Genomic DNA, 19,332 nt, shown 5'->3' on the forward strand with positions numbered 1-19,332 from the left:
TGCATTTCCCAGAGATAACTATTGTTAACAGTTGAGACAGTCTTTAGAATTCCATTTGTAACTGGTAAGAAATAGGACTATATCTTTTGTCTATTTTTAAACATATCCAAATAAGATTCCTTTCTTAGATGGAGAAAGTGTGTTGGATGTCAATGTGCTTCACTTTCATTTTTAGGACAGAATTTCAAAATGACTGCAAAAACATCCTATCATAACAGAACTTGGAAATGATGATTTAGGGACATATGAATGATCCACCTTGAACATCTTGTGTATTTTTTAAAATTCTCCAGAAAGGCCACATCGTTTTTCATTTCCTATTGTGTGTATCTCTAATATTATTGCTGAAGCCGCATTAAGTAAAACACTGAAAAGTTTGAACACAGATAAAGAAGGAAACCCCTCTATTTTTAGGGTCACTGTGTTGTGATGTGCACAGAGTAGGTGTATTTTGGAAGACTCTTGTACTCTCCCGTTGTCTCCTGCATCTTGGAGTGAAATCTCTACTCTGCACCAAATCAACACAGGCTTGGAACTCAATAACTCAGTCACAAACAAAGAAAGAAAACAACTCTTATTTAAAGCATATGGTAGCTAGAACATTGCTTCTCAAACTTTAACATGCATATGAATCACTCAGGGTTCTTGTTAAAATACAGATTATGATTCACTGCCTTGCTTTACCTCTTTTCTTGCCTGTGTTTGCATTCCTCTTTATAAAGTGTTAGCACTTTAATCTTTGTCCAGGCTCTGCTTTCTAGAAGTCCTGGGCTAAGATCCTTTTCATTTTCCTTAAATCTCCTCCCTTCAGTTTCTGATTTTCTGTGGTCTGCTACCAGAACTTGTGGCCCATGGTCTTGTTCTAACTTATGGACTCAGTACTTACCCCCATTTTAGACTTCTCTCTGGACCTTCTCTCTGGGGTATCTCCACAGCTAACCCATCCAAGCCTACCCCACCTGGCCCTCTCTGTGGTGAAAGTAAGGTAGCAATATACAGGTGGAAAGATCCTTGCATAAGGTAGCAGAACTTTGCTATTCAAAGTGTCAGCTGTGGACCACCAGCATTGGCATCACCTGGGAGCCTGTTAAAATGTATACCCCAGCCTGCTGAATCAGAATCTTCAGTTTACCAAGATCCTCAGGTGATTTGTGTGCTCATTAAAGTTCGAGAATCCCCAACTTGGGGTGCTTTGAGCAGAAATAACTGAGAATCCAATCCAAACTGGCTTACATAATAAAGGAAATTTGTTGGCTCATGTAATTAAAAAGTCTGCTGATAGAACGAGTTTCAAGTGTGATCTGATCCAAAGGTTCTTAAGTTATCAGGGATCTGGAATTAACTTTTTTGCTCATCTGGGTTTTTTCCCCCAAGCCTACTCCTTTACCATTATTTCATTTTATGTTAATAAGAACAATACAAAAATATAGGGCAATGTCCCCTAATGTGTTCAAAACCTGTTATGATCGGAGCACTCTTTGGTGGAAGTTACCAAACTTCTGAAATGATAGGCCTTTAAAATGGAGAGCCTTGGCCTCAAGTACAATAAAAGTCTGACTCAGTTTTGTTTAAACAGCAGGGAAGTTTGTTATCTCTAATATCAAAAAGGCCAGAGGTAGGGCTGGCTTCAAGAATGACAGGCCAAGGCCCCCTTTCTCTGCAGTTCTCTGGGCTCCGCCCACTTCCATCTGTTGACTCCCTCTTCAGACTGGTAGCAGGTTTGGTGAAGTTCCAGCAATCATATCCAGCCCTTGAAATATATAAAGGCTGAAAAGGACCTTCTTTTCCCATGTCTCCTTTTTTTAGGAATAGAGAAATCTTTCCCAGAAATACCAGAGTAGAGGTTTCCTTACAACCCATTGTCCAGAATTGGACTTCATGCCATGATAGAGGCCTCTAGCATTGGTTCTCCCCACTTTCTTTAGTAATATTATCCCGGTTTTTATCTGGGCATATGACTAGTCATTTAAAAGACTCCTTGTAAGTTATTTCCTTGTAAGTTTAAGTAAAAATGTTATGTAGAACCTGTGGGAAGTATTCTTTTTTTTTTTTTTTAAAGTCTCTACATGGGTTCAGCTAGTAACACCTTTTTTTAAAAATTTTATTTATTTATTTATTTATGGCTGTGTTGGGTCTTTGTTTCTGTGCATGGGCTTTCTCCAGTTGTGGCGAGCGGGGGCCACTCTTCATCGCGGTGCGCGGGCCTCTCACTATCGTGGCCTCTCTTGTTGCGGAGCACAAGCTCCAGATGCACAGGCTTAGTAGTTGTGGCTCACGGGCTCTAGAGCTCAGGCTCAGTAGTTGTGGCGCACGGGCCTAGTTGCTCCACGGCATGTGGGAGCTTCCCAGACCAGGGCTCGAACCCGTGTCCCCTGCATTGGCAGGCAGACTCTCAACCACTGCGCCACCAGGGAAGCCCTGTGGGAAGTATTCTTAAAAGGAAGGCAGCATCCTCTTTTATCTCCCTTCTTCCATTTTGACTTTTGTAATGCAGACAAGATGGTTGAAGCTTTCACAGTCACCTTAGACCATGAGGACAAGGATATACTCAAAGAGCTGATAGAAGAAAAAGCTGGAAGAAGCCTGGATTCCTGATTTCAGAGACCTGCCCTTACAAGCACTGGAATACCTACCTCCAGATAGGTGAGAACATAAAAGCTGTGTGTTCAATTCATTGTTAATTTGGGTTTTCAATAACTTCTGGCGAACCTAATCCTGACCGATGCACATGCCCATTCCCAATCAGTCACTGGCAAGAGGAACTGTTAACACCTGACTGGGGGCAAATGGATGGGGGGGTGTCATAATGATCACCACCTTAGATATTTACTTAAAAACATATTAAATATATCTGCTAGAAATAGATTACTGTAGGGAAGCAGCATTCTTAATACCTACATAAGAAGTCACCTCATTGTAAGTGCTTTAGCATCTTAGTTACAAAACTTCAATTATTATTTCCTAGAAAGTTCAGAGGAACCTTAGTCATGCACTATTTAGATTTTAATGGGTTTTCTGGTAACCTCTATTAATTTTAAGGAAAAAACATTCTCAGCTGTGCTTTCAAAGGATTAGCCTCCAAAATGCAAGGTTTGGTTTTTAGTTGATTCACTTCTACTTAATTTCAACCACATGAGTTTATTAATAAAAATGTTCTTTTAGCATACTTATTGCTCCACTGAATGCCAATTTCAAACCTAGTATTGATATTGTTAGTCCTTTCCTTAGATTCCTTGCAGTTTTAGAATTTTGGACTAGATTTCTTAAATAGGCCATTTTCTAACTCCTTCAGAATCAACTTGTATAGTTTCCCACTTCCAGACGTTCTTTCTTGGTTAGGAGAACCGAGTGGAACTTTTCATTTTAACATCTCTATTAGATTAACTATTTTCATTTACAAATGATTCATTCAACCCACATTTCCAATTCCTTTAGTTTCCTTCAACTCTAAAACTCAAGATGAAATTACAAAGAACTTAGACTATTTTGAGGAAACCATGTGATTCAAGTTCTGTGATTTCTCACTGTGGTCCCAGAATTCTACTCCAGTCGGGGTGTGGTATTTGGATGACTCGGAATCCTCAGGCTGTAAGGTAATTTGAGTCTTCTAAGTCAGTTCACTGGACATAATCAACACAAACACCAGTAGCAGGAGACCTGTGTTCTGGTCCCAACATCGTGGTTAACTAGCTTTGCTACTTTATACCAGACATTCATTTCACCATTTTGAGCCTGTGCCCTCATCTCTAAAATAAAGGTCTTGATTATAAAATCTTTAGGTCTCCAACTCTATGCTATGCTATGATTTTAAGGAAGATGATGGTTAATTCTTAAAATCCCCAAGAAATAGAAATATTTCTATTCTATTCAAAAGCCAGTTCCAGGCTTCCTTGGTGGCACAGTGGTTGAGAGTCCGCCTGCTGATGCAGGGGACACGGGTTCGTGCCCCGGTCCGGGAAGATCCCACATGCCACGGAGCGGCTGGGCCTGTGAGCCATGGCCGCTGAGCCTGCGCGTCCGGAGCCTGTGCTCTGCAACGGGAGAGGCCACAACAGTAAGAGGCCCGCGTACCGCAAAAAAAAAAAAAAAAAAGCCAGTTCCAGTGCTTAACGATTCTGAGGCAGCTTTCTTTTCTTTTCCCTTTTTTTAGGCAAATATTTAAAGTGTATAATGTGATGATTTGATATAAATATACATGGTGAAATGATTACCACAGTCAAGCTAACACATCCATCAGTGAAGCAGCTTTTAAACTAAAGAATATAGGACAGTTTCCAGTTCTGCCTTCTTTAGAGTTCAAGGATAATCCATCAGCATTCTTTTTCTGTTAATCTTTCACAAATTGTAAACCGGTAAGTCACCATTCACCAGTCTTTTCCTTAGTGAATTATCTCCAAAGCTCAGCCATTCATATACTACCTTCATGGCTTTGGCCATGTCTTTCTGGTATCTTAGTTATTATTTCTCACCTTCTCTATGTTCTTTTTTACTTAAATTTATTTTGAAGGGAATTTTTATATAATCACTGCTTGACGAAGACTATAAAATCAGTCTTGCTTGGTAAAAATAGAGGTTAACTGAAAGAAAAATCAACAGAAACTTAATTTTTAAAATAGGAAAGTGAAGACGTTTCTATATGACAAAGGCAACCAGCTCCATTTGGTTTGAAACATTCGTTGTAGTATCTCCCCATTATTTCAGTGGCCACCCTTCTTTGCACTAGCAATATCAGCAGCCTCAGTAAGCATTTCTGTTAAAGTTTCATGCACTTTACAGGTAGGATGATTTTCCTACAAATGTGGTGGTGAGTAGTGGAGAGCTACCTGAAATCATCCACCACCGCAGCTGGAGAAACGTGTCTGTAGGGCGAAATCAAGCGTTTCTTTTACCTTTATTTAGAGTAGTTTTCAAATCTTAGGGAGCCTAAGAATCACCTGAGGCTCTGACTGAAATGCACATTTCTGTGCTTGCCCAGGTCTAGATGAGAGCCTAGGAGTCTGCATTGTAAAACAGAGGGTAGTTTTCAGACCCTCACTTTGAGAAACATGTGACAAAGCACCCCTTAGTCCATTACTGTATTGACTCACTCTTCAGTAACAGTGGAGCACCTTCTGGCTGCTCTGTTAGCCGCTGCAGAGGGGTGTGCAAGACTCAAGATTCAATTCACGGCTCCATGCAGTATTTGATTGTCAAATGAGGTGTACTAGCAACATCTGTCTAGAAGTTCAGGGTTAGGAAGGTCGCTAGGGGCTGAAGCTGTGAGAAAGATTTGTGGATCCAGATTGGAAGGGTCTGGTGATTTTTTTCGGAGGCAAGTGGGTGGAATCAGAGGGTTCTGGAATCAGGCCAACCTGGAGCCGAAGGTCTAGGTGAAAAGGTGGAAGGGTCAGGTAAAGTATAGGCACTTTATCCTGCAGTCAGCTGTTACTCAAAGTCTTCTGCACGGGGCCATGAGGACAGCTTTGTTATATGGAGAGTAATAACTTGGCATTGATGTTCAGGATGGACTGGATCTGCAGTGCCAAAGGTATAGCAAGCAATAGTGATGGTACCCTCTCTAATGAAAAGAAACCTGAGTGGCAAGATTAAGAAAACACTGGACTTCTTTATAGGTTTGGGGATGAGACGGTGCCCCACACCACAGGTGCCCCTGGAAGGAGAGCAGTTTTAAAAGACTAAGTGCAGAGGAAATCTTCAACAATTCAGCTTCATTGCAGCCAGTGTAGGGAGCCCTGTAAACAGGCAGAAGACCTGTTTGTGTTGAGCTGATTGACCCTTTCCAGTGTCTCCGAATCTCTATTAAAAGAGAATCATCTCACATACACCTCGCTGCTACTTTCTACTTAAGCACTACGAATAAAATACCACCACTCAAATTGGGTTGAATAGGCCCAAGCCACCGCCTGCTTCTGCCCCGGTGATGACCTTGAACCTTCTCAGGTGACCCAGCTAGTAATACCTCTCTCTAGCCAACTGGTTTCTAAAGTTTGCTGCACAGTGGACTCACCTGGGGATTGAAAAACAAACAAACCCCAAAACGCCCAGCACGCACATGTCATATGCAGCATAGTTTGGAAACCACTGGCCCAGCAACATCTCCACGCCTCTTTAAAAAACAAAGCCTCCCTCCCTCTCTGTCCTCCGCCGCGAGGGTGCAAGCCCAGGGTTCGCGGCCGGGCTGGGTCTGGGCCCCGCGCCCTCGTCGCTCCCCCTCCCCCCATCCCCTCGCCGGCCCAGGGTGCGCAGCTCGAGGCTCACGTGCGCGGCGCGGGCCGGGCCGGGAGGAGGCGGTGCTGGGGCTTCTCCCCCTCGGCCGCGGCGGAACCGAAAGCGGCGGGCGGGAGAGAGGAAGGAGGGGCGGGCGCGGGGCGCGGTGGCGCGCGGAGGGCCGGGAATGCCCGCGGCGCAGGGCCCCAGAGCTGCCCGGTGGCCGCGTCCGGGCAATGGCTCTTCGTCTGGTCTCCGACTTCGATCTCGGGAAGGACGTGCTCCCGTGGCTGCGGGCACAGCGGGCGGCGTTAGTGGCCGCTGGGGCCGGAGGCGGAGGCCCAGGTGCTGTAGGCGTGCGTCGGGGCGGGGTGGGGGCTGGATGGAGGGGGCAGGCAGGGGCAGCGGAGGCGGGGGAGTCGGAGTCCTTCATACCTAGGTGGTTCCCGGGCTGGGCCGGGGTGGTTGGTGGGCACCGCCAGACGCGCAGCCTGTGCCCCCTGCCAACCTGTGAAGGTTGGTGCTGAAGGGGTGACCTTCCCCTCTTTGGAGTCTGGGCTTTGCCACCTTCATCGGGGCCACTGGCTGAAGGGCGGAGGGACAGCCCCCGCGGCAAGGTGGGCAAGGTCTCGGTGGCGGAGTTGCACTGCTTTTTTTTTTTTTTTAAACATCTTTATTGGAGTATAACTGCCTTACAATGGTGTGTTAGTTTCTGCTGTATAACAAAGTGAATCAGCTCTACGTGTACCTATATACCGATATCCCCTCGCACCCTCCCTATCCCACCCCTCTAGGTGGTCACTGCTTCTTCTAGCGAGTCCTCGAGCTTTTGGCTTAAGGGTTGCGCACAGTAAGTCACCTTCAGTAGAAAGGCTGGGACACTAGTGGTACCCTCTGCATCATCTCATCAGAGCAGGGCGTGGAGGAGCAGCTGCCCAGACTCGCCAACTCCTCCGGCACAAGGCTGCAGGGGGTGGGGGAGGGTCGTTCTTTATGCTTTATTCATATCTCACCTGCCAAAAAAGATTCATCACCCGGGTAGGGGTTCCACCAAGACTGGAGGCTCCTGGAAGTTCTCGCGTTATGAGAAAGAGAAGATGAATCATGGCCGCCAGGAAAAGCACCGTATAAATACTTAACAGCTGCACAGTTTGTCCCCACGTTTGTGAGACGTGTTTCTGGGTGAACAGTATCCGTGATTTAGGGGACATGCCACTTCGGATGTGAAGTGCGAGAGGGTAGGGGTCTGCTTTCAGGCTGTGAGCAATGAACTGAGAGCCCACTGTTTTCCAAAGCATCAAGCCCGTCACCACCAACCCAGAGCCCACCAGTGCCCGCCAGCAAGAGGCGTGAGACTAAGTGATCCTCGGGTGTCCTGCCCAGCTTCCTCAGGGAGAATTGGAATACATTCTGGGCAGTTGAGCCTTTGGTTTCCATCTGTCTCAAAAATCCTTTGTTTTGATTTTGATAAGGGAGGGGAAAGTGACTCTCGAGCCTTCCCAGCATTGATCAATCAAAACTTTAAAGAAGGGGAACTCTGTGATTTCCCAGGTGGTTTTTCAAGAAGAAACGTTGGCTGTAAATAATGTTGCATCTTCAGGGCTTAGGTGCAGGTTCAAAGAAACGATACCCTGGATCCCAGTTGTGCACAGGAGCTAGCCACTTCAGTGTGTTTACCTCTTTTTTTTCCCCCTCTGGTTTTCCTTAAACACTAGACTTGCTGTAGGGCATTTTTTTGAGAGGTCCATCAAATTACCCATATCTACAACTCCTTTCCCCTTATCGCTGGAGAAAATGTTTTATCCTACGGCTTTAGCAGAATATTTGTAGGGTTCCTTGTCTTGGCATGTTGGTTGTTGGTTCCAAACAGGGAGTCATGTTTGTCAAGCTCAAGGCTCCACTTTGACTAGTGAGTTTGACAAACGACTAGTGTCATTATTAGTAAAGCTTCACTTTTGGGGGAAATTTTTTAAAAGTCTCCTGAATGTCTAAAGAGCTTTTGAAAGTTTATGCTTTCCACCACAAAGTAGTCCTTCCTCTGGACCTCCACCTTATATAGCTAAGTGGCAGGTGTCTGAAAATGAGAAGTTAGATGAAGTGTGAAATGCCACAGTCTTATGTTTCAGTAATGTGTGTTGTGATTGAAAAGCTGTGTGTGAGCCAGTTAGATTTTGGCTTCCTTGTGTCTTTCACTCATCTGTGAAGACATATAAACTTGTGTGCTGACATTTCACCAAACAGCAGATACCCCTGGGTCCTCAGAAACTAAACTTACTAGAAATACCAGATTTTTCTGATATTGGTAGTATTTTACTCCTGCGGAGCACCTTGGCAAGATATTAGCCCTATTATACTAAAAGAAATTGTTATTTCTGAAAATCACCAGTGGGTGGTAGCTCAAAAAAACCACAAGTTAATTATTCTGCTGCTGTAATTTGTAGCACTGGCAGGGGAATGTGGGATTCTATTTTATTTCTAGCACAGCTATTACTCCACACATTTGTGCAAATTATTTTCCTTTCAAAGTCTCGGATTTTCAAATGTAAATTATGAATAATTATACCATTGTAAAGTATCCTCTCTGTACACTTGCTCTCTAAATTTGAAGCCTTAATATTTTTACATCAACAAATACAACTGAAGATTTCTTAGTGGTGTTAAGTAGTACTCCTGATGTATGACATATTTCTGGCAAAATAGCTACAGAGCGGGGCTAAGTCAGCCAGAACAGAAATTCAGTGCATATATGATAGCATTTTAGTCAAAAAGGGGTTAAGAAGTAAGGAGACCAGATTTGGTTACTGCATGTGTTTCTTGTTCTAGGTTGAACTTTGGGAAAATTATTTCTCCTGAAATAAAGGAAGAAAACGTTTGTTCTTTAAAAAATTAAAACAGTTATACAAAAGAATATTTTTTAACACATCTAAGCTATAAATAATAATAAAAAAAGCAAAACTGTGTACCCACCTTAAAAATAGAATAATATCAAGACTTTTGTAGGCTCTTTGTCTCCCTATTTGATCCTGTTTCTCTCTCTATCCCTCATCTGTAAGTTGTTACCTACAACCATTTAAACTTTTATATTTTAACATTTCTTTGATCCTATTTGTAGTTTTAACCCATATGTATATCTCCCTAAGCAAAACATCATTTCATTTTGCTTGTTTGTGAACTTTAAGTCAATGAAAGAACACTATGTATTCTTTTCATTTTTTTTGTTCTCAGTAGTGTAAGATTTATCCATGTGGACTGCTGTAGGTCATTAATTTTCACTGCTGTATAGTATTCCATTTGTGTGACTATACAACACTATGGTGGACATGGAGATGCAGTGCTTAGATCTTCCTGTCAAGGAAGGGCTTGTCCCAGGTGCTGTAAGTGTGGGCAGCAGATAGCCCTCAGCTGTCAGCCCCCTCAGGGATGGCCTCGGCAGAGGGTTGCGTCACCCAGCTTTATGCCCCTTTAGTTTAGGTATGGCCTCCTTTAATGAGAGGGTGAGGTGGGGTATAAAGACCTGGGCATTTTAACTCACATGGGACAACTCTGACAATTCATTTCAGTTCTAGAGCTTCCCCAGTGGAGGACCCCAAGGTCACCTGAGGCCACTGGGCCTTCATTGTAACTTGACTTCTTCCCCAGCTGGTCCTGCTTCCTTCTCCTTCCTGCTACACGTGTTAATCCCACTTTAGTTACCACTCCTTAGTAAATACCCTGCATAGGAAACTGTCTCAGGGTGTTTCCTAGGGAACCTAACTTACTTATCTTTATCCCAGCAGTGACATTTGGGAGGTTTCTGGGGTTTGCTGTTAACAGTCTATGCTTTTACGAACCTGGTGCACACTTTACATGTTTCTCTAGGATGGATGTCTGACAGTAGAGTTGCTGAGTCACAGGCTATGCATGTCTTCACTTTTCCTGGGTAGTGCCAAATTGTTTTCTTAAGTACTTGTACTTATTAACTACCCCATTTGTGGTATAGAAATGTTTTTGGTACTCTATCTTCACAAGCTCTTGATTTTTCCAGATTTTAAATTTCTTGTCAAACTGGTGGGTGTAAACGTTACTTCATTGTGGTTTGAGGTTGAACATCTCTATATATGTACTGGCTATTTGAGTTTCCCCTTCTGTGGGATGTCGGTTCATCCTTTTGTCCATTTGTCTATTGTGGGGTTTTAAAATACTGATTTTAAGGCATTCTTCATTGTGGATTCTAGTCCTTTGTTCATCATATATGTTGCAGATATCTTCCGTCAATCTCTTGTTTTTTTCAGTTTGTGATTACCTTTGATAAACAAGAGTTTTTGATTATAATGTAGTCTAATTTAAGAGTCTTTTCCTTTATGGTTTGTGCTTTTTGGATATTTTAAAGAAATTTAGAAGCCATGAAGACATTTTTATATTAACTTCTAAAAGCTTTAAAGCTTTTTTCTTTGAATTTTGTTATCTTTTTAATTCATCTGGAATTTATTTTTGTAATATGATGTAGGAATCAAATAGGGGGACACCAAAACCTTCAAAAGTAGTCCTGATATTTGCTATTTTTAAGCTAGGTGGTGGTTACATTATTTTGTTTTGTTATTATTTATAGCTTACAGGTGTTAAAAATATTCTTTTGTAAATTGCATTGTTTTTCTGTGTTAATAGCTAGTAGTTCTAGTGTCACTAACCAAATAGCCCTACCTGTTCTCACTGACAGCAAAACCACTTCCTTCACACATCAAGTTTCCATATGTGTGTGAGTCTCCTTTTCTGGGCTTTTAATTTTGTTCATTGGCCAATGTTAGATGAAGACATCTTAGTAACTATCTTTCTGTTAAGTCTTGATAACTGGTAGAGTAAGTCTTCTCACATCAGTCGTCTTCAGGATCATCTTGGCTATTCTATGCTCCTTGTTCTTACATATATATTTTGGAATCAGCCAGTTAGATTTCACCAAAAAGTCTGTTGGATTTTTGATTTGAGTTGCATTGAATCTATAGATCAGCTTGGGGAGAATTGGCGTCTTTACAATATTAAATCTTCCCAACTATGAATAAAGTATAGCTTGTTGTTTATTTAGAGCCCCTTTATGATTCTTAACAACTCTTAGAATTTTCTCCATGAAGGTTTTTGCCAGATTTATTCCTGGGTTTTTATTATTTTTTGTTGCTCTCATAAATAGCACATTTAAAAACATTATAGGTTCTAACTATTACTGGTACGTAGCAATATAATAGATTTTATATATTAATTTTTCTATCTAATGCTTAATCCCCTCTTGGGATATATCGTATCTTCAGGAAACTAAGAAAAAGTCTCCGGTATGTAAATTTTCTAAGGTTTAAATGTCACGTATATTTAAGACCAGAAATAATGTAGGTTTTCTTGCCTATATCTCCTTGCCTGCTTCAATTAGTATTAGGTTTATGAATTTATTAGAATTTATTAATGTTCCAGATTGATTAATCTTTCAAATATTGTAGTTATTCATTTTTTCCAAGGAAGTGATATATTTTACCAGTTAACTGACTCAAGAGTAATGCTTTTATTTTTGCCTCCTAGATACCCCCAGACAGATTTGGGGGCCAGAGGATTGGCTTAGTCACATTGTTTTTGTTTATTGTTTCACTCTTCTCTCGCCACTGTCCTTCCTTTTCACTTTTCCTTCCTCTACCTTCCTAGTCTCCTTTTCTAAATCTTCTCTCTCTTTATTGCTTAACTAATCACCCCATCCTTGATTTTTCTCATTTTATTCAGAATATGAAATATAAATCATATAATAATGTTTACTTCATACGTTTAGAAATTATAATATCTGGTCCTGTTGAGCAGGAGGATTTATGTGAATTATTTACAGAATAGAAATGTCATAGGATAATTATATCTTAGCACTCCTTGATCTCTGTTTTAGGAACTAGTTCAAATTTTTGTATAAGGCTGTGAGACTCCCCCCACCCCCATAGTCATTGGAAAGAAAAGAAATACTTTTATTTGATTTTTGTCTCATAGCAGTTGGAAACCAAATTTACATATTTGACAGACATCTTCTTTTAAAGTGAAATCACTCGTGTTTGGCAAAGAATACATTGAAGTGGACGAGAGTTATCTGGCAAACCAGCATTTTTTTTTTTTTTTTTTTTACAGATTTACCCTAAAGTTTATTTGAAAAGATAAAAGGATGAGAATAGCCATGAAAGAAGAGTGATCACAGAGGACTTGACCACCAAATATTAAAAAGCATTATAAAGCTGTAATCAAAGCAATGTGGCATTGACTTAATAATATGTAGATAGGTCAATGGAACAGGAATAAGTAGTTCAGAAATATACATAGGGGTTTACTACATTGTAAGTGTGGCATTTCAGAAAAAAACAGATAATTCAATAAATGGCATTTGAACAACTAGGTAACCATTTGTAAACAAAATATAATGACAAATGTTATCTCATACTATATACGTATGAGTATAAATACATACATAAAAAAATTTTAGTTGGATCAAATATATAATTAAAAAATAAAAACGAAAATTGTAGAAAAAATATACCAAACATTTATATAATCTCAGGGTAGGAAAGACAATTCTGTGCATGACATCAAAGATAGAAACTATAAATGAAAATATTTATAGGGTTTTTTTGAATTTTATTTTTTTAATACAGCAGGTTCTTATTAGTTATCTATTTTATACATATTAGTGTATATATGTCAATCCCCATCTCCCAGTTCATCCCACCACCAGCTCCCCACCCCCACTGCTGCTTTCCCCCCTTGGTGTCCATACGTTTGTTCTCTACATCTGTGTCTCTATTTCTGCCTTGTGAACTGGTTCATCTGTACCATTTTTCTAGATTCCACATATATGTGTTAATATATATTTGTTTTTTTCTTTCTGACTTACTTCACTCTCTGTGACAGCCTCTAGGTCCATCCATATCTCTACGAATGACCCAATTTTGTTCCTTTTTATGGCTGAGTAAGAGTCCATTGTATATATGTACCACATCTTCTTTATCCATTCATCTGTCGATGGGCATTTAGGTGGCTTCCATGACCTGGCTATTGTAAATAGGGCTTCAGTGGACACTGGGGTGGCAAACCAGCTTTAATTTTACATGAGCTGTGACTCACCAACTCCTTTAATATCTAGGTACTCTCCGTTTTTTGTTTGTTTGTTTGTTTGTTTGTTTTGTGGTATGCGGGCCTCTCACTGCTGTGGCCTCTCCCGTTGCGGAGCACAGGCTCCGGACGTGCAGGCTTAGCGGCCATGGCTCACGGGCCCAGCCGCTCCGCGGCATGTGGGATCTTCCCATACAGGGGCATGAACCCACGTCCCCTGCATAAGCAGACGGACTCTCAACCACTGCGCCACCAGGGAAGCCCTACTCTCCGTTTTTTTAGTAGGTTTACTTATGCAAGTATTTATCAGAATGCTACATTTTTCCTTCATGAACTCTGATTTCACTGAACTGCTAACTTAAACCACGTTTCCTCATTTGAAATTGCTAAACTTCCTCCTCTGGACTTTCCAGTGTTGAACTAGTGGGAGAAGAGTCAGAATGAATAAGCAAAGAGGTTATTGAATAAGTCTTTTAAAGGGGTGTGTCTAAAACATGAGCAACTAATCTGGGGAGGAAGGGCTGATGGGTTTATAGTGTGTGGTGAGACACTGGTCTCTGGCTTACCAACATTGCTAAATTTGTCAAATGTAAATATCCTTCAGATGAGAACCATGTACTTAACTGCAGGATTATTTAAGACTGCAATTCGTACTCCCTAACAGACCCATGAAGACATTATTTTTATTATTTCTTTCTACTCTGGTTACATTATAAGCAGGTCCTAGTTATGCTATCTAATGAATATTGTTTAATGTATATTATTTATAAATACGTAGTTCACTGTTTCTCAGCCCTGGCTGCACATTAAAATAACAAGGGAAACTTAATACACACACCAGCGAGTAAGCCCCTCACCAGCTCCAAAAAATTAGGATATTTGGGGCAGGGCTTGGGCATCCATGTTCTTTTAAAATCTCCCCTGATGATTCCAACACAACACAAGCATTGAGAACCATTGATTTAATGGAATAAGCATATATCATGTGTTGTAATCTGCACTTGTTGGTGAGTTTTTTTTTGTTTTTTTTTTGCGGTACGCGGGCCTCTCACTGTTGTGGCCTCTCCCGTTGCGGAACACAGGCTCCAGACGCGCAGGCCCAGCGGCCATGGCTCACGGGCCCAGCCGCTCCACGGCATGTGGGGCCCTCCCGGACCGTGGCACGAACCCGCGTCCCCTGAATCGGCAGGCGGACCCCCAACCACCGCGCCACCAGGGAAGCCCGAGAATTTTTTCCTCTTAATATTTTAGTGATTTGGAAATAGTTGTGCTTTTGCAAGGAAATTGGATTTTCTTAGCAAGATTCTTGTAAAGAAGTTCTTAGTTGAAACCTTTTAAGTGTACTTTTGAGAAGGTCTCTTCCAGCATCCTTATAATCTTGAAAGAAAAAAAAACTTCTCAAAATATTGACACATTGCATTCCAGGAGTTTTGAGTCATGTGCAGGATGAAAAGAAACTCAGTGAAATTCTCTTTAGATGTCTGCAAAATCTACCTTAAAGGATTTTTCAGTAATTATCTGTTTTCCCATTGTGAGTATGATACAGGAAACTTAGTTCATTCTGTTTACCTTTTCCTAGGCTTGAAATTAGTCTGTGCCACTTTTTCAATATATGATATTGGCCAAATATCTTAACTTCATTGAAACTCAGTTGTTTTACCCATACAATGGGCCTATAGTACCTTACACAGTATGATTGAGATAGCAATGAGAAATCTGTAAATTATGAAGTGCTGTTCAGCAGTAAGCTGATTGAATCATACTATTATCCTAAGAGACCAAGTGATTATTCTTATTTTTTTAATATTGAGAATGATGTGTCTGATACCTCAATATACATTGAAAAGTGTATATACCCATATATAAGCAACACTTGCCCCCCTCTTTGCCTTGGCCCCTGAAGAGCCAGGCAGCTTCTTCTTGTGAGGAGTTGGCAAGAGAGATCTCAGGATGATTCCGAAGTTCTCAGTGAACCATGTCTAAATGTTTTCCACTCCCAGCTCCAGTGCACGGGTTGAGCTCACCAATTATCCTGATTTCTTTTTTTTTTTTTGGTGGTACGCGGGCCTCTCACTGTTGTGACCTCTCCCGTTGCGGAGCACAGCCTCCGGACGCACAGGCCCAGTGGCCATGGCTCACAGGCCCAGCCGCTCCGCGGCATGTGGGATCTTCCCGGACCAGGGCACGAACCCGTGTCCCCCGCATCGGCAGGCGGACTCCCAACCACTGCGCCACCAGGGAAGCCCATATCCTGATTTTGTGTCTTGATTTTTCCTTTTTCATCAGGAATACAAACTGAAATTTGCCCTGATTTATAGGATATTTTGCATATGTTTTGTCTGGATATTGGAATTTGTCATAATCAACATAATATTTTAACATCTAATAACACTGTTCTTGTGTGGGGGAAATGAGTCAAGTTTAAGCAATTTAATTTTAAGGAAATTGGGGAAATATACTTTTCTTCCCAATTAATGGTGATAATTATCAATGCTGTTTCTAACCAGTGTTTAAATCCTTTAACTGTAGAAATCGGAGGAATATCCTAAACTTTTAGAAGAAAAATGATGGTCCGTTAACTTACAAGTTAAATGTTTTGTGTAAAAAATCTTTATATCTTTTGTCAAATATGGCCTTCATACAGAAAAGTACACAAATCACAAGTGCACAACTCAGTTAATTTTCACAAAGTGAGGCACACCCATGGAACTAGCACTCAGAGCCAGAAGGAGAAAATTAATAGAACCCCAAAGGTCTCCTTCCTACTCCTTTCCAGCAATCACTCATCTAGCGCAATAGATTTTTTTTGCCAGTTTTTGAAACTTGTGTGTAAATTAAATCATACAGTTTGTACCTTTTTTGGGAGGGGTGAGTATGTGGGGTTCTTGGACTCATTTATGGTGCATGTTATAGCAAGTTAATTCATTTTTATTTTGTATAATATTCCATTGTTTGAATATACCACAATTTATTCATTCTTTGATGGATATTTTGGGTTTCCAGTTTTGACTATTATGAACCATAGTGCTATATTTATTTATTTATTTTTGGCTGCTTTGGGTCTTTGTTGCCATATGCAGGCTTTCTCTAATTGCAGCAAGCGGGGGCTACTCTTCTTTGCGGTGTGTGGGCTTCTCACTGCGGTGGCTTCTCCTGTTGCGGAGCACATGCTCTAGGCATGCGGGCTGCAGTAGCTGTAGCACGTGGGCTCAGTAGTTTTGGCTCATGGGCTCTAGAACGCAGGCTCAGTAGTTGTGGTGCATGGGCTTAGTTGCTCTGCGGCATGTGGGATCTTCCCGGACCAGGGCTGGACCCCATGTCCCCTACACTGGCAAGCGGATTCTTAACCACTGCGCCACCAGGAAGTCTCTGAACCATAGTGCTGTAGATGTCATATGTGTTATTTGCCACAATATGTGTATACTTCTTATGAGATATATGTACAAGGGCAATTTTTGAGCCATATATATTCAGCTTCAGTAGATTCTGCTGGTTTTTTCCAATGTGTACACTTCCATTAGCAAGGCTCCCTTGAGGTACTTCCTAATCACTGCTCCTTTCCTCTTCCCTAAAGGTCATTACTAGTCTGATCTCTAATAAGATAGATTAGCTTTGCTTGTTTTTAAACTCCATGTAATGGTATGATCAGTATTCTTTTGTATTTGGCTTTTCACACTAATATTGTATTTGTTAGATATGTTTTTAAACATCTGCTAAGTATTAACTTGCTATTATTGTTTCAGGTGTTTTAGAAAACAATTATGAGAGCTTACGTGTACTAAATGTTGAAAGAAATGGAAATATTATTTATACCTATAAGGTATGCCTATATTCTTTTTTTTAATTGTGGTAAAATATACATAACATAAAATTTACCATTTTAACCATTTCTTTTTTTTACAGAGTTTTATGCTGTATCTTATTGAGGGGTAGTGAATAAGACCTGTTGGCATTTAATCTTTAACATATGACTTTTTATTTTGTGAGCTTGAATAGGATAATTGAAATTCAGTCTTATGAAATGTTTTCTCTTTTTTAAATAAAAAGCTACACAGTGTCTGACACAGCGCTCAAATGTTTTGAATAGATGAACAGTTTATTTTCTACAGGAAAAATGCCAAGTAAAAGATGTTTAAACCTAATTAATGTTAAATTTTTATCTTTGAGAAAATATTAAATATTATTACTGTACATCATCTTTTCAAACTTATATATGCTCAGACTTTTGAGGTATTATTATTTGACAGTGTGTTTTCAATATTAATTGTTCTAAGGAAAGAAAATTTAACTTTACAGATAACTTTACCATAGTAGTGAAAAGTGGAAGAATAATAACAGTGGTCAGTTTGCTTTGCACAGTTGTATTACTGTACTTTTTTTTTCTTTTTGCTTAAAAAAAGTTATTTTAAGTTGTATCTATGAGGATGCTGCATTAAAGGAGTTGTACGATTCAAAAAGTTTAACTTATAAAAATATCAGGGACTTGTTCTAGCCACAGTCAGTGACCGTCATATATATTCTCTTGCAGAAATAAATGGAAGTACAAAAAGATTTGCTCCTTCACCATGCTCAGTCCTAGGAGACAGGGTCCCCCAGACTCACTGAGCTGTACATTCTTATTCCCTTTCACTCTTTGATCCATCTGACCAGCAGAAACAGGTTCAGTCCCTCTCTGACATGCACAGCAGGCTACCTTTAAGTGCTTGTTGCTAATACTGGTTGAATTATTGCAGGTTTCTTTTAAAACTAGTAACTTCCTAAACAATGACATTTAATAAACATCTAGTTAATTTTTTCTTTTCAGGATGATAAGGGAAATGTCTTCTTTGGATTGTATGATTACCAAACCAAACAAAATGAGGTAAAAATCACCATAGATTATAGTTACTTATTGGTTACTTTACTGCTTTAAAATTTTTCCTTCTTTCTAGATACAACTTCTTATTTCATTTTATTTTCTAAAAATTTAGTTTATATTTCTTTGCCTTCCTTCTCTTCTCCCTTTACCATTATCTTAAAAAAAAAAAAAAGTGTAAGGAGTCCTGGAACAAAATGTCACCTGGTCTCTTAGTCCTTTGAGATTTAAGCCAAGTTGGCTCAAACCAAGTATCCAATGTTCTGTAGGGATGTAGGAAGTCCACTGCCCTCCCCAGGATTTGTGTGCTCCCCGAAGCTTAGGATCTCATAATGACCTCTGGCTCTGACTTCTGCTTCTGCGTAATCTTTACTGTTCTTGCTTCTCATTACTTCTCACAGATCCAGGTTTAGAACCAGCCCCCTTTTCTTAATCTTTCCTCAAAGCACTCACATAAGACATTGGTTAGCGTAACAGGCTTGTCTAATTCTTGGGGCAAATGGGAGGGAGTCACTTTGTGCCTACATAAAAACAATTTACCAATATTGAGGGACTAAGAAGTCTATAAATGTACACTGGCACAGATGGCACTCCAAAACACATTATTACATGAAAAAAGCAAGTTGCCAGAATAATATATTCCATTTATGTTTAAAAAACTTGCAAGACGAATATACATGTGCCTAAATATATATTAAAAACTCATTTTGAATGATCTGGAAGGCTACAGAGCAAATTACAAACATGTTTCCTTTTCAGAGGAAATTGGAATTGGGTGAATGTAATGGAGAACGTCGACTTTTTATTTGGTAGTGTTTGCATGTTTTCAACGCTGAGACTCTCCTTGTGTGTTATTTATTAATTAAAAGGATAAAACACTAAAAACTTAAGTGTATACATTCATGACTCTTGTTACTTATAAATAAGAATCCCTCAGAGCAAGAGTCAAAGGAAACCAAAATTTCTCACATGAATCCAGAGCCTTCTTATTAACTCAAAGTTCCCTTTTCCTGACTTTTCAACATTTTCTAATCATCTTCTGGCCCCTGGATTCTAGTATGTTCTCAGTGGTTCTTTTGTCTGCAGGTACTAATTACCTTCGTAGTAGTCTGCAGTCACTGTTTCTCTTAGCCTGCTCTCTCCTGAAGTCTAAGGCTCTATCTTTCCTTATC

At 40.3% G+C, this 19,332-nt stretch overlaps 1 protein-coding gene across 1 annotated transcript in view; it reads left to right on the forward strand.

The window, feature by feature from the left end:
* Nucleotides 1-6,292: 6,292 nt before the first annotated feature.
* The window catches only part of GSAP (gamma-secretase activating protein), a 99,650-nt gene continuing 86,610 nt past the window's right edge, over nt 6,293-19,332 (forward strand). The window contains exons 1-3 of the mRNA XM_081244970.1: nt 6,293-6,552; nt 17,049-17,125; nt 18,110-18,166. Coding sequence (XP_081101096.1) covers nt 6,444-6,552; nt 17,049-17,125; nt 18,110-18,166 — 243 coding nt within the window. The 5' untranslated portion in view covers nt 6,293-6,443. The remainder of the gene's footprint in view (nt 6,553-17,048; nt 17,126-18,109; nt 18,167-19,332) is intronic.

This window comes from Mesoplodon bidens (assembly GCF_964165515.1).
Source record: "Mesoplodon bidens genome assembly, chromosome: 9".
Taxonomy (NCBI): Eukaryota; Metazoa; Chordata; class Mammalia; order Artiodactyla; family Ziphiidae; genus Mesoplodon; species Mesoplodon bidens.